Here is a 15,009-nt window from a genome sequence, read left to right as displayed (position 1 = left end):
CTTGTTGTCCCTTTCCATATTGTAAATCAACCAACTTATATATTTTGTTTATTATAAAATTTTTGTGGAGAAAATAAATCATTATCATTATCAATAATAAACAACAAAAAATGAGAAGATCAGGAGTAAGGCTACCCGACAAACACCCCACACTTCCTTATCATGACCAGGTAGAGAAGGATGCACTGGTGCACACAAGACTATTGGAAAAGATCTGAACCCGATCGAGTGCTAAAATAGAACCCAGTTGATCAGAAATATCCTTCAAATGGAAGCAGGTAAAAGTGGATAGAGTGAATAGAGATTTCCAAAAGGAACCTGGCTAATCTCATCAAGAAATGCTATCAAGAAACGCTTCAGAGAAGGCTACCAAAGAATTAACCAAAAACGGATCTGGTGAGAAACCACTCGACCCATGGAAACATCTTCTGAAATCAGATATTGTTTCATAAGGACCTAGGGGCGAGATTGTCCCTAGTTATGTCTTTCAAGTTAGGTTCTGATATCACCAATAAAGATAGATTGTTTTATTAGAGGAAAATATCATTCTTAACTACGCTGAGAACATCCATTTTGTATCACCAATTAGTTGACTGAGAGTTTGTTATCGTAGCCTGATACGGGTTTTGAGCCTTATCCAGGTTTGCAGCCATTTGTATACAATCGTGTTGAAAAAAGAGCTCTGATGCTATTTATGATAATCGTCCAATTTTTGATTTCTGGGCATGAAATCGTTACATGGTGTCAGAAGATGAAGAATGTAATGCCATGCCACATCAGAAGCCCTTCGGATGTTAGGGCGTAAGTGTGATCTTTAATATTCTACTGGGGGTGTCCCGTGTGGTGAAATTTATGGCTAAGACCGAAGGAAAGTAGGGTGAAGAATTTTGAGTGGAAAAATGCAAGATGCGGGCGAAAAATTCTGTTTTTTGGAGAAACATAAATAAGCAAATCGAAAAAACAGCTTCTGCCTGCAGGTTATTCCAAGAACATCAAAAACGGCAACAGAAGGAGCCCCTCATACAGCATGAAATCCCAAATAGACCATTGTAGGTTGTCGAGACTGACCTGTTTCAGATTGATGGGGATAACTACTTAATTATAGCTGACTACTACTCAAATTCCCGTTTATCCGGCACAACCCGATAGGACAGCAGACAAGGAGCTCTATTATCATGTCCCTTACAAAGAGTATTTTTTCTGAACAAGGCGTCCCATGGAAGCTTGTTAGCGACAATGGTCCGCAATTTGCTGCGGCAGACTATCGCAATTTCGCACGACAATACGAGTTTAAACACGTGACATCAGACCCGATATATCCGCTCAGCAATGGGTTTATCGAGAGGCAAATTCAGACCGTAAAGATGACAATAAAGAAGGTAGACAGACCAACTGTGACATTGCCATGGCCCTACTCGTTCTTAGGTCTACCCCAATTGATCACCACCTGAATTGTTATATGGCCGCCATGCAAGATCAAACCTGCAAATCATGCAGTGCCACTACGGCCAGTGGCAGAAAAACAACCGATATAGGTCCGCAATTGCACCACAGGAAGGTGGGAGCCAGCCGTTGTGAAATAAAAACACGCTGAACGATCGTACAAAATCGTATTACAAAGAAACAAAGAGTCCACATACGCCCGAAGATGTACCACCGCCACAGACAGCGAAACCATGCATATGTACACGCACACAGCATCTTCTGGAGTCCAGCCTACCACAGACAACCAACCATCTATCTGTCAGCCACAACAGCAGAACGACCAGTTTATCGCCAACACCAATGCGCCATCTACAATACAACGCAGTGATGAAACAACATCGTATCACACTCGCTCTGGACGTACTGTGAAGCCACCTACGTGTATGGACTTATGAATGGTGTATAGTTATTGCGAAATACAAACTATTAGCTGGAGATAAACTTTCATTTACTAGCACTCATAGCCACGATTAGAATTATTAGATTAATTATTGTTAGATATTAGATTTAGAGATAGTTGTTAGTCAGCGTCCAAATCTTATAGAGGGGGATGTAATATTATGAGTAAACATGTACCATTATGTTTTTGAATACGGTCCCTGTGGTTATCAAATTTTTATCGAAGCCTGATATGAGTTCCATCGGTTCGGCTATATTCTAAGATAAAGTTTCATTTTAAGGATGTCTGCCCACCTACCCACCAAATTTACACTTTCTTTGTAAATTGCAATATCTTGATGGTTATTTGCCATCCTGTAGCTTTTTGGAATTGAAAAAGTTCGGTTCGAGTGGGTTCGAATCCTACTGGCGGCTTACACAGTGTGCGGGCAACACTTCAAAGGCCGTCCCGTTGTGAGGTTAAATGAATAATCCAGTAGGGTTAGTCTTGGAAAACCAAGATCCAAATGACGTAAAGCCAAACAAACAAAAAGACAAACAAACAATCATACCCTTGCGGTACATTGTTGATACGAATCGTGTAGGCAAAGGTGCCAAAATTGTTCTATTGAAATTGTTTTTGTATCCATATCTTGATTGCTACAAATATCTTGGCTGTGACATGAAGAAAAACATCAGAATAAACTACTTTCGTCTTCAACAGAATCGCATTAATGAGGTTTAACTATACAAATACTTTGGCTAAATCGTTTGGCAGAAAAATGAAATTTATTTTCAGCATAAATGAAAATCGTTCGTTAAGACCTTAAGTCTCTGTGTACTCCCAATCAACATCGTCATAGAACATTTCCCAGTAGATGTAAAACATTAACCGCTTATTACCTTACCACAGTTTATTCAAACAACTGCATAGCAATGTTGGGCCTGGGTTTGGGAGGGTATTTTTTGTATATCTGGGGGATAAACACGTGTTTACAAGGCAAACGCCAGGTTTTAGTTACTGAATATGATAATGCCTTTGATTGATTGCAGTTAATCAAATTATGAAAGTAATTCTGGATAATGCAAGTTCACAATCGAGTATTTTTTTCTTGTTTGATTTCAGCATCATACATTGATCATTCAGAAGCTAGAAGAACAACTAAGAGCTGGAGGTAGCGGTGGAGTTTGGGGAACCTCATCCAATGGTGGTATAGGCGTATCAGACGTAGATAGTTTAAAACGTACAAAAGAACAGCAAATGAAGGAAATTTTGATTTTGCATAAAACAATTGAGGAATTTGAATTACGCATTGAAACACAAAAGCAGACATTAACTGCTCGAGATGAAAGCATTAAGAAGTTATTGGAAATGTTACAGAGTAAAGGAATTGCATCAAATCTGATTGATGATGATAGAATTCAAATGGAAAAGTTAAAAGTAAAAACATCACAGGATGAACAACAAATGAATAAATTAGAAGCAATGCTTCAACAGAGAGATAAAACCATCGAACAGTTCAAACAGGTAATATAACTGATTCAACTAGATCTGGATACAGACTTTGTAGGTTCCGAGGGCCTTTTTTTAATAGCTTGGTTTACGAGAACCGCCTCCCGAAATTTGAAGAAAAGTCAAATAAATAAATTTTTATTCCCATCTGTGGAACAAATTCAGTGAAAAAAACGAGCAAAAAAAAGTTTTCACATCAGTCAAATTAAAATCCTGGCTTGAATGATGAAAAATTGAATAACTAGAGGTTCTTTTTTGATCACTGTGTACAGAATTCAAACATTTCAAGAATCATTTGTTTGGACATTTGTACATTGCCCTATCGACAGTTCCCTCTCACAAAGTGATTTTATCTCACTGAGGGAATTTTTTAAATATTTTTTTTTTCCTCTGAAATGATATTTTAATAGGTCTACCCCGTAACCAAACTATTAAAAAAGGCGTAATCGAATTGTTAGATTTTGATCGTTTCTCTCAAGTCAACACATACGTGTGATTTTCATGTAGTGTGTAGAGATAGGCCTACATCATGAATAGCGTATTGAATGACGATGCCATGTTTAAGCTGCGCGTTGATTGTTGTGTCGTAGAGTTAGGGCGGAATTATTATTTTTTTATCTGTATGAAGTACATTATAAGTAAGTGTGGTATGGTAGACGTTCATAACCGTGAAAACGATGGTCTGTTTCATTTTGTTGTTGGCCTACGTGACTGACCTTGAGCTGTTGCTGCCCTCCGGGCACTGTTATTTAAAGTTTTGAATAAAGTATTATAACTAGTTGTTACTGACTGATATACCACGGTTAGACCTTTAAAGAAAGGTATCTAGCTTCAGATATTCTGTCTACAAATTCTGGATTGATGCACTGCATATTTTACACGTCCTTTTGTTATCGTGAAATCTGCCATGTCGAATGTTTATGTCCAATTAGTGCCACATAGAGTTCTGAAACTTTCACAGTCGCTTAAATATGAAAACTAGAAGGTTCGTATATGGTGATTTTTGTTACTTTGTTAATTAGATGTTGTCAAAATGAATTTATTTCAGCTGTTAGGGTTTCAAGGCACAATATAGGGTATGGCAAAGTTAATGATGATAATGATGCAGTGAAGCTAGTGAGGAACTGTCCAGATTGAGTGTACAGCTTTGTAAAACATATAAATTGGCATAGTTATTATACAACCATTTGCAGTGAATTGCAGACAAAAACTGAAGCCTAAAGGGCAAATGCCATCAAAATTGTGCTTTTCGTGATTACTTTATCAGAATAAACTTTAGTATATATAAAACGACCTGAGATCTGTCTGACCGAAAAATGTATCTCAAATTTTCTGTAAATTAGTAATTTATTTATCCATCACTTAGTACATATAGTTCACATAGAACCCGCAGTGGCGCTATTTGTGATGTTATCAATGACAACACAAGCATGTGTGGGTGTGTGCGGTAGTATGCATAGCCTATGTAATCGATAAGATGAACATCATTTGTGCACCGTATTCACAGACCTACAGCGCTTCTCACTTATATATGATTATCATGTCATAGCACTGTTGCTACTGTCCATCAGTAGCAACACTCTACAATGGTAAGAGTTTATTAATTCAGATCACTCCCAAAACAATAAATTACGGTATGAAATCATAAATGACTGGAAGCCGCAAGCATTTGTCAGAGATAACATCAGAAACATGCACCTGCTTACATGAAGAATAACAGCGAGCATGTGCTGCAATTGCCGATTTAAAAGTTGTATTTCTCAGTAATGGCTGAAATTCAAACCAGTTTCATATTTGATATTTGTGAATACATCACGTTTTAAAATGAATTTTACACAATATTCCATTTTGATAGTATTTGCTCTTTAATGGCTGTTTACAAACAGATTATAGCTAATACAATTGTAAAATTGAAATGAGATATTTTTAGCCGTCCTTTTTCGTGAAAATCTGAACGCAAAGATATCTGTTTATAAAAGCAGACTCCTCTATGATTGGCTTGGCCGCAGAGATCAGCAGGTGTTCGCGTGAACCTGCGGAATCATCCACTGTTTGACTCCTGGTTTTATTTTAAGATTTAAAATTGTATTTCTAGATTGATTTCTGTGAAATCTTTAGTTGATTTGGTTTTCGGGAGGAATATTTTTATTTGCACTACAGAAAATATTCACAAACAGCGAAGTCCGGGGACAATAGCTTTTTCTCAAATCCGATGGATGACCTTGATATGCTAATTAGCCATGTGCTCACACTGCAAATTCAATCAAATTTTATTCTGCAAAAAAAACTATCAAATCCAGTTCAATTTTATCTTATTGAACAAATAAAACATCAAATCGTATTCCATGTCAATTTTGTATTATTGAGCAAATTTCAGAAAATTCAATTCTATTCCGCATTCAAGTCAAAAAGACAAATGGAAAAATTTATCTCAGGTATTTGTTTACTGCTGTCTGTGCTACTTATGAAAACACAATTTTATCGAACCTTGGTGATAAGCTGTCCATTCCTGGATAATAGAAAAGGAAATTAAGAGTTGATTGACTGCTACATTAATCAGATCCAATATGGCGACCAACCAGTGCCAAACGTAAATTTCTCTCTTTGTTGTTTAAACTGTAAGTGCAAAACCTGTGAAGTTAGATCAACTTTATCCCGTTTTCGCGTGATGATTGATGTTTTTGTGTGATTTGAGTGTCCATTTGACAGTATTTGTGTGTTGTACTCAGGCATGTATATGTGGAAAATTCGGGCCACATCTACGCCATATTTCTCTATACAGCCGAGTACTGTAAAGCTTATGTCGTTTCGTTTCTTTCCGCTCCAGTGAATTCTAAGCGCAGTTTACAAATATGAGCTCGAGACGTAGGCGAAGGCGTTGTTAAAATACAGTTTAGAAATTCGGAAGACAAAGTAAAAGTTCTAAAAAGAAAAAATGACCTGTTGATGAATTATCCTAATACTATATTTTTGTGAACCGCTTCGATCGCTAAAAACATTTCAATTGGAATTTTTTAATTCCACCCATCCAAACCCGAAATATCCCCTTAGCAACGGCCCTGGCAACGTTGATCGTGGGAGATGACGTCACACCGTGATACACACAAACCTGGAAGTAAATTTCTACTAAGTGACACACGCTTTCTATCGCAATCTGCTGTATTTTTCCCGTGTTTTTTACCATGCGTCGTCGTTGTGTAGCAATATATTGCTCCCACGATGATGGGAGACTTTTTGAATGGCCCAAATATGAGATAAGAGCCCGCAAATGGACAAAATTTGTTCACGCTAAACGAAAAGACTTCAAGTTAGATCGGACTGTATCCACACTGCCGCTGTTGTGTTATAGACACTTGGACGACAAACGCTTTTCAAATCTTAACTCAATATCGCTTTGGATTTGCCTAAAAGTAAGTGTTTGTTGTTTTATTGTTATTTTCATTCTATTCTATGCAATTTATTACCCGCAGGGCAGTCGGCCTACTATCACATACATTATCTGCTATTTCCTAAGCAAAACAAACCGTCATAGATGTAGGCTATTGAAAATTCCACTTAACAACAGTTTTTCAGATTGCTGTTAAAACCCTCTGCTTTACCAATTATACATCTCACAGGTCCAGATGAATCAGGAGATAACACCAGTATTTCAAATAATGAGCCATCAACCAGCACTCCAATGCCAACTACACGGGGTGCATTCAGAAAGAGGGTAAACAAACATTAAATGTTGATGATGACTGATATCGATCATTTCTCTGATTCTGAAGGAAGCGATCGTGAAATCGAAGATCCGGATGATATCGATTTTGTAGAACACGAAAGTTGGTTCGATGATGATTCAAATCTAAATTTTCAAGAAATGATGTAAGTATTAGTTTGATTTCATTATTTGTTTGCACTCGTTAAATTATGATTTTCATAAACATATATATATTATAGTTCAGATGATGATAAGCCCTTTCACAAGCGGAATAAATACATTGTTTTCGAGTCAGAATTGTTAGCGCTGCATGAGGTTTGCAGCATTGTTTCTAATTTTAGACGATGGAGCAGAGCAAATCCTAAATATTGAAGCTCCCGGCAATGCAAGACCTCTGACCACAATAACGACAAATAATCTAGGTAAAGCTTACAAATAATTCTTTCACAGTGTTTACACGATTCCAATGTATTTTAGTTTACCTTTGTCAGCAGTATGAGGTTGGCATTGAGCTAATTCATGTAAAATCGCGGTACATTTTTTTATGTGAGCATTTTTTCATTGGTTCTCGGGTTAAACGACGTATAATCGATGCGATTGAAGACATGACAAACCTCCGTCAATGAAATGGTAGACTTTGTTTATATTTGACTAAAAACTGTTTTTGGCGGGAAAATTCTTAGCTCTTGCGTATAAAATTGCAATGACTTCGATTGGGGGGCGTCGTCTCTACGAGCAAATGTGATTGGCTGTTTTTGGGATATACGGGGAATTTCGGTGTTAATAAAATAATTATGGGAAAGCTATTAATGGCGAACGTTTCATTGGACTAGGTGCCGTATATGTGCGAATTTAAATGCTCATTGCTGGTGAGAATATAATTATTTCACATATCGCCAGGTATTGTTTCATTTTTAATACCCGGTGATTGTGTTGATTGAGATTGAAGTGAAGCGAACGTTCACTACACAAGGTCTCCACGTGCGCGGGAGTGCTAAACATTAGACTGTTGCACACACACACGCTCATACACACTACTATATGGTGATGCTGTAATGCTGCTTGGCGCGTGCACGTTTGGTATGATAACAGGCTGAATAATCGTTGTAGTAGAAGATGAGCGCTGTGTTTCCTGTTTGATAGAATTTGTAATAAATTGTAATTTCTTGTGACCTGAAAATACTAAGCAGCAAACTTTAGGTATAGGTCGAGGTCTGAATATTTCAGTGGTAAATTCCCGGATTTAAAACGATCTAATACTACACACCGGTGTTTTAGCTTCCACGGCCATACTTTGGAAGAGGTTTCGTTTCCAAGACTCAATAATCAGCCACCCTCTGATATGAGACATCATATGATATTTGAATATTTTTTTATATTGTGAAAAATATTTTTTGGAAAATATAAAATAGTTCCCCTGCCGCACCTACTTGTCCCCTACAAAATTTTGGATGTAGACCATAAACAAATGTTTGTCTTTGGTCTTATTTGACTACAAAATAATTCTTTAAGAATGATGAAATACAATATAAACTTCTGGAACTTTGAAGTCACGAATTAAAAAGATTTTTCAAGCAATGCCCTTACTCCAAACAACCTCTAGCTTTCAAGGTAAACCACACTTTGCCCATGGATAATTTATTTTTGGTTTGAATAAAGGCAATAAGTAGAACTAGTAGGCTACATTAAACAAATTGTATTTCAAGTTATTTTTAGCTCTATTGGTATTCTCATATGAAATTATTCAATCTTTCATGAATAGATACTATATACTTATCGTTAAAGGAGATGACCAAGCAGATCAACCATTACAAAATGTAACGCTGATTGAAGCGGCTATGGGAGATGGCCCGCATGTCATGATCTAAGGAGTAAGTATTGGAAACGTTAGGGAGCGTTCATAAATTACGTACCTCCATTGGGGGGGAGGGGGGTTACTGAATTTTGGTACAAAAAAGGTACGTACTTTGAGGGAGGGGGTATTAATCAATCTTGGTACGCACTTTATGTACCAAACTCAAATGAAAATAGCCGTTGGTGTTTTATCGGTTTTTAGTACCGGGTATATAAAATCAATAAACAACAATACTTGCTTAATTCTTTTGTTGCGACATTTATTTAATTATCGGAATTTTGTTCTAATTCACCCTAACCCTAAATCAGATAAAAAATTCAGTTTTGTGACTCTATCATCCTACGAAAAAAAATTATGCTGCCTGGCAACAGGAGAGGCTGAAACAGAAACAAACAAACAATTCCACTTGTGACTTGTAGTAGACTTCAACTGGGATTTCCCCAATACCGGGTACCGGTATCGATCTTTCACGCACTTGTTGGTACGTCATTAATGAAATCAGGTATTTATATTTTTTTTGATTTGTGTTCTTTGCATCAATATAATTGGGGGGGGGGGGGGGTCATGGGTGCGATGGTACGTACCTAAGAGGGAGGTCAGTGAATTGGTACAAAGGTGGTACAAGGGGGAGTGGGGTTCAGAAAAACGGGAGATTTTGAGGTACGTAATTTGTGAACGCTCCCTTACATACCTGACTTGTTGTCTTGATATTGTCTACATGTTTTTCAGGTGTAGGCCTACAGGCAGCAGAAATTGAACAGGCTAGTTCATCTAAGGCTGATAGTAAATATTTTTTTAAATGAATTAAATTTTGAACAACTAGAATAGAACGCTTAGTTTAATATTCTATTTGATTATAGGCAACAAGAAAAAGAGAACGGCAACACAGGCAGAGCTCATCGAGCTTCAGATGGAGTATGTGAAAAGAAAGATGATGAAGACTGACCTCGAAATAGAAAAACTTAAAATTGAATTAAATCTAATGGAAAACCAGAAATTCAAATTTAATTAAATGCCAATTACCATATTGTTATAGTTATGATTTATTTTATGTTTAACTCTTTGAATTTATATTACCTTACATTACATGTTATGAATAATGAAATATTCTCAATTGATATATATGATGTTACATTTTTACAAAAAATATTCTTGAACAATGTGTTTTCATGTTTCTTGCCCACGATTACCAAGTACTTCACGAACAGCCTCCTGTTCTGGCAAATCGACTTCAAAGATTTCATCAAAATCTAAAGTTTCATTCAAATTGATTGCTATATTATGCAAAACCACGCATGCCCAAAATATCTTACAAATTTTTTCTGGCTCTATACGAATTTCGCCATGAAAAATGTTCTTACAATAAGGCTACGGGTCATCTTATGAGCCCTGTGATAACTTTCTTCTGACCTGTCTCCGGCTGATGAAATGGGGTCATCAAGTACGGTTTTAATGGATAACCGCTGGCTCCCACAACCAGTCCATTTCTCAATCCCCCGATTGCAGGATCTTCCTCAAAATACCTATCATACAAAAGATTTTTAGCGAAATCGCCTCAGTCAACAAACACATTACTGAGATTGGTATCCCTCTTTCGTTATCCTGTATAGGCGTCAACGCGTCTCCGAATGTTCTCACCAGAAAATCGATACCCTCTGGCCTGAATCACAACCGTTCCTTCAACTCATCAGCGGTAAAAACCTCTAATGGGTTACCTAACCGACGAAATTCTCTTTTCGAGCTGGCAAAATGATAACCAAAAGTGAATGCGCCATTTTGTAGCTTAAGCTTCAGTCTTCTCACTGGCACAGAAAATGTTCGGTCTTAAAAAAGATAAGCCTTTAATTTAGATAAGACTTGTGAATTTAAACTTAATATTTTTCTGCAGATATTTTCTGTTGTCCAGAATTTTTCTGATTTTCTAAATTGAGAAAAATTCCGGAATTCAGAATTTTCTTTGAAGTGTCATTTCTGGACATGTATGTTTTTTGGCGTAAATTTGCCCTTTTTCGATTAAATTTATAGAGTAACTATAATGTCTCTTTTAGAATGGTGCCCTTTTGAGTAAAGGAAAATGCCTAAGATTGCCCTTTTTTTGATTTTGGGCAATTTATTTTCATTCACATTTTGCTTTAGTCCTAATACAGAAAGGCAATTATTTTTTATGGCGCACAAATTGTGTGCCCTTTTATTAACTTTTTTCCTGAAACAAAAATTTTTAAAGAGCATTTGAAAACTGCACGTGCTGCATGTGCGATAGTCTGGATTCACACCTGTATAGCTTCAATACCAAAAAGTACATTAAAAGACCCTTAAATTCCTATCAGCTATAGAGGTATTGCCCTTATGTCGTGTGTTGGCAAACTTTACACCAGTACATGAAATTGCCGACTTTCTGCTTACTTAAAAGCGCACGATATTTTGTCCGATTGTCAGAACGGTTCGTGTAAGGAGAGATCATGTCAGGATCTTGTATTCACGCTGACAAGTATTATTAAGTAAAATGCAATTGAAGGGAAAGTTACCTACTGCTGTTTTGTGGATTTTGAAAAGTACTTGGAATTTGTAGATAGAAATTTACTACTTTTAAAGATGTTGAAGATTGGTATAGGAGGTAATTTGTTGTTGGCTATCCGTAGTTTATACCAAAACACAAGATGAAATATAAATATATCACCAGATTTTTATAGCTGTTGGTTCAATAGTGAAAGTTGAGTCAGACAAGGTGACCCAATTTCTCAAACCTTAGCGAGTTTATTTTTAAACGATCTTCTTAACTTAAATACTCAGAATCAAACTTTATGTACTAATATTTTAGCCTACACTGACGATATTGTGCTGATTGCCAACTCGGAAGAGGAGTTACAAAATTTGATTGATAATACTTCCCAGTGGTGTAGGCGGCTTCTTTCAATTAACACAGGAAAAAACAACATCGTACATTTAAGGCAACATCGGAAGAAACTAACAAACTTTGTTTTTAACTAGAATAACCAAGATATAAACAAGGTTGAATCTTATAAATATTGAGGTGTATTTTTAGACTCTCATTTAAATTTCAAATTACATTGTGAACGACAAGCATCTGCTGGTGGAAAAGCTCTTGGCAGAATTGTAAGTAAATTTAAACAGATGAAAAATATTTGTTATAAAACCTTTACTAAATTATTTGAAACAGGTGTTGATTCAGTCATTAGTTATGGAGCTGAAATTTGGGGTTCGATAGACTCCGATATGGTTGAGCGCATTCAGTATAAACTTGAAGATGTTTTTTAGGAGTAAATCCGTTAATGCCATTACTTTTTCTGTATGGAGATATGGGGTGGCTACCATGTAAATATAAACGTTGCAAACATCAGATAAGATTTTTGAATCGAATGATATCTATGCCAAATGCAAGAATAACTAAGCAAATGTTTCTCAGAGATCTACTAACCTATGAAAATAAAAATTTTGATACATGGTGTAAAAGATTTTTCAATAGAATATGTACCCCTCTAAACTGTGTAAATAACTTTACAGATCAGGTGCATATTACAATAGATGACTGAAATATTTTCCATATATAAGGATGCCTGGAATCACTACACACCAAACCAAAGTTAAGAACTTACAGGACAGTTGAGGAGAATCTTTTCCCCGAACAAAAAATATACAAGGCCAAAAAGAAATTTACTTTTGAACACAATTTTGTAACCACTCATTTTGTGGGAATATCTTTATACATTGTGTGTGTATGTGCATGTATTTATGTATTAAGTGTATATGTACATATATATATATATATATATATATATATATATATATATATATATATATATATATATATATATATATATATATATAAAATAAGTCTTTATTAATAAGTTATAAGTCTTTATAAATTCTGTTTATTTTTTCATATATAATGTACATGTCACTATTATAAGTAACATTAATTTAAAAAATGATAATGATTGGGGTTTTCTGCTACATTGCAGAAAACCCTTATTAAGGTATTGCTTTTTATTGAAAATTTACCATACATTGCATATATTTCTAGAGCGATCATGTGAAGGGTCAATTATGTACACATGAGTCAGAGGTTTGTGCAATGCAGACTAAACTTGAAACTCTTGAGAAACAAAAAGAAGATCAGTCACACCATATTGATATCCTAAAAGAACAGAATAATGCTAAGGAACAACATTGTTTGATGCTCACTGCTGATGTAAGTACTATTTAATATGTCGAATAGTTGGGAAACCGCAAATCTTTGATGTATATGAATTATCCAGTAGACCGAGTATGGATATTAATACAGAGCTGCCAACACGTACATACAGACAACACTTACAATAAGAGACCTTGAAGCTGTGCTCAATTGTCGTGACCTTTAAGGAAATCGATATTATTCGGTGTCCATAAACAAATCTATTGCGCATGATTGCGACCGTCACCTGTATGTGGAGTCATCCTCGCTAGATGCTACAGTTAAAAACATCAGGATTTATCGTGATTTGGTTTCTTTTCAAACCATTTCAGTTGATTTAAAGGATATCATTTGTGAAAGTAAGTAAATAATTACTCTTGGGGCCGTTAATGGTGTGTGTATATGTGGTGCAGCTAGACCCAATAATTGTAAAAATACAACTGAATTTGATTACTGACTCTGATACCCGGAAATGTTTCAACTTCAAATTCTTAAACTTGGTCTATTCATAGAATTCAAATCAAATTGAGTTCTATGATATAAATTCATGTCGCGTGTGGGTATCAGTACCACTTACCATCAATCACCTAGGCCTATTTTCTTGTATTTTATAGTGCTTATATTAGGATCAATTGGCCCAACACTTGTAAATTTCTGTAAGACTAGTAGAGTTTTGTGTATTCCTGGCAGTTGAAGCAGGGCTGGGCTGTGATTGCATTGAATTAGGAGTAACATTTTTAATATTGACAGGTAGGCCTAGAGAGCGGGCAATAATCCAAGGTAATCAATGTAATCCAGGGTTATCATTTATGACTATATAAGATACGCCTATAACCTTCATTACATTTTACAAGCCCTGTCTCGTTATATATTACAGGTTTTAAGACACTGAAAGAATATTTTTCAAGGTGACAGATGAAATTATTCATGAGTAAGTTTATTTTATGTTATTGCATGAAAGACCTGCCCGCAGGTTATTTTTGTGTAAATGATTTTGCTGACATTTTGAGTGTAAATAGTACTCCACTTTCAGATTTGCCGCTTTGGATTGGTAGCATTATTTTTTGATAAGGAACCAAATTGGTTTTTACAGATTTCTGGACTACGTTTATTCGACTACTAAGTGCAGGATTGAAAAAGACTAGTTTTGCATGACGGATATTATCGCGATTGGAACGATGTGCGAGCGTCTGCGTTGATAAGCACAGCATTGATCCTCTAGAGACTTTTCCTCTGTTGGATAATGATTGGATTATTGAATAGATTTGATGATTCTATTTCTATATTTTGAATATTCTAAATAAATGTCTTTTGTCATTTTTAAAACTATTTTTGTTGTTGTATATCCTCTGCTTTCAAGAAATCATTGTTGTCCCAATGAACTATAATTCACCAGAGAGCACAGCAAGCTTAACCTGTATGCTGCCAGAATTGAATATTTGCTGGTTAAAATCATTTTTGGATGGATGGGGTGCTTGAATACCTCGGAAGAAGAAAACCCTATTTAGATTCGCGTGATTATTATTAGGGTTTCTGCTGCCTCGGCAGAAACCCTATTGGATTCCTGCTGATTATTATTTTAACATATTTTCCACTGAGTTTCACTAAAAATTATCTTCTATTAGATTTGACTACTAACAACTTTGAAACGAAATGTTTCTTTCTGCATGTAGTTTCTATGGATGTACTGTGCTTCCTATTTTGAACTTGAAGTTACTTAAAGATAACACCGGTGGAAATAGCAATCATCAATCATGGCGCGCGTACTGGCGCGAATCTGAAAGTTTGTGACGTCATTTCATAAATAAATAAAGAAGGAAGGCTCTGAGAATATCCAAATCACAGGTTACTGTGAATAACTGGGGTTCGACCATTCAAAAGTT

The 15,009-nt window shown here is 35.8% G+C and overlaps 1 protein-coding gene across 11 annotated transcripts in view; it reads left to right on the top strand.

The window, feature by feature from the left end:
* The window catches only part of LOC141901878 (ELKS/Rab6-interacting/CAST family member 1-like), a 237,058-nt gene that overhangs the window by 38,570 nt on the left and 183,479 nt on the right, over positions 1-15,009 (top strand). For 10 of the 11 annotated variants that reach the window (XR_012618869.1, XR_012618870.1, XM_074789418.1 and 7 more), the window contains 2 exons: positions 2,990-3,391; positions 12,977-13,144. Coding sequence is in view for 9 of the 11 variants with exons in the window: in XM_074789418.1 (XP_074645519.1) it covers positions 2,990-3,391; positions 12,977-13,144 (570 nt within the window). In the remaining 2 variants the exon portion in view is untranslated. The remainder of the gene's footprint in view (positions 1-2,989; positions 3,392-12,976; positions 13,145-15,009) is intronic. The other variant, XM_074789423.1, reaches the window with a different exon arrangement.

Source organism: Tubulanus polymorphus, chromosome 3, assembly GCF_964204645.1.
Source record: "Tubulanus polymorphus chromosome 3, tnTubPoly1.2, whole genome shotgun sequence".
NCBI classification, from domain to species: domain Eukaryota; kingdom Metazoa; phylum Nemertea; class Palaeonemertea; order Tubulaniformes; family Tubulanidae; genus Tubulanus; species Tubulanus polymorphus.
Note: the sequence above shows the minus strand (reverse complement) of the source record. Positions and strands in the feature narration are given on the sequence as shown.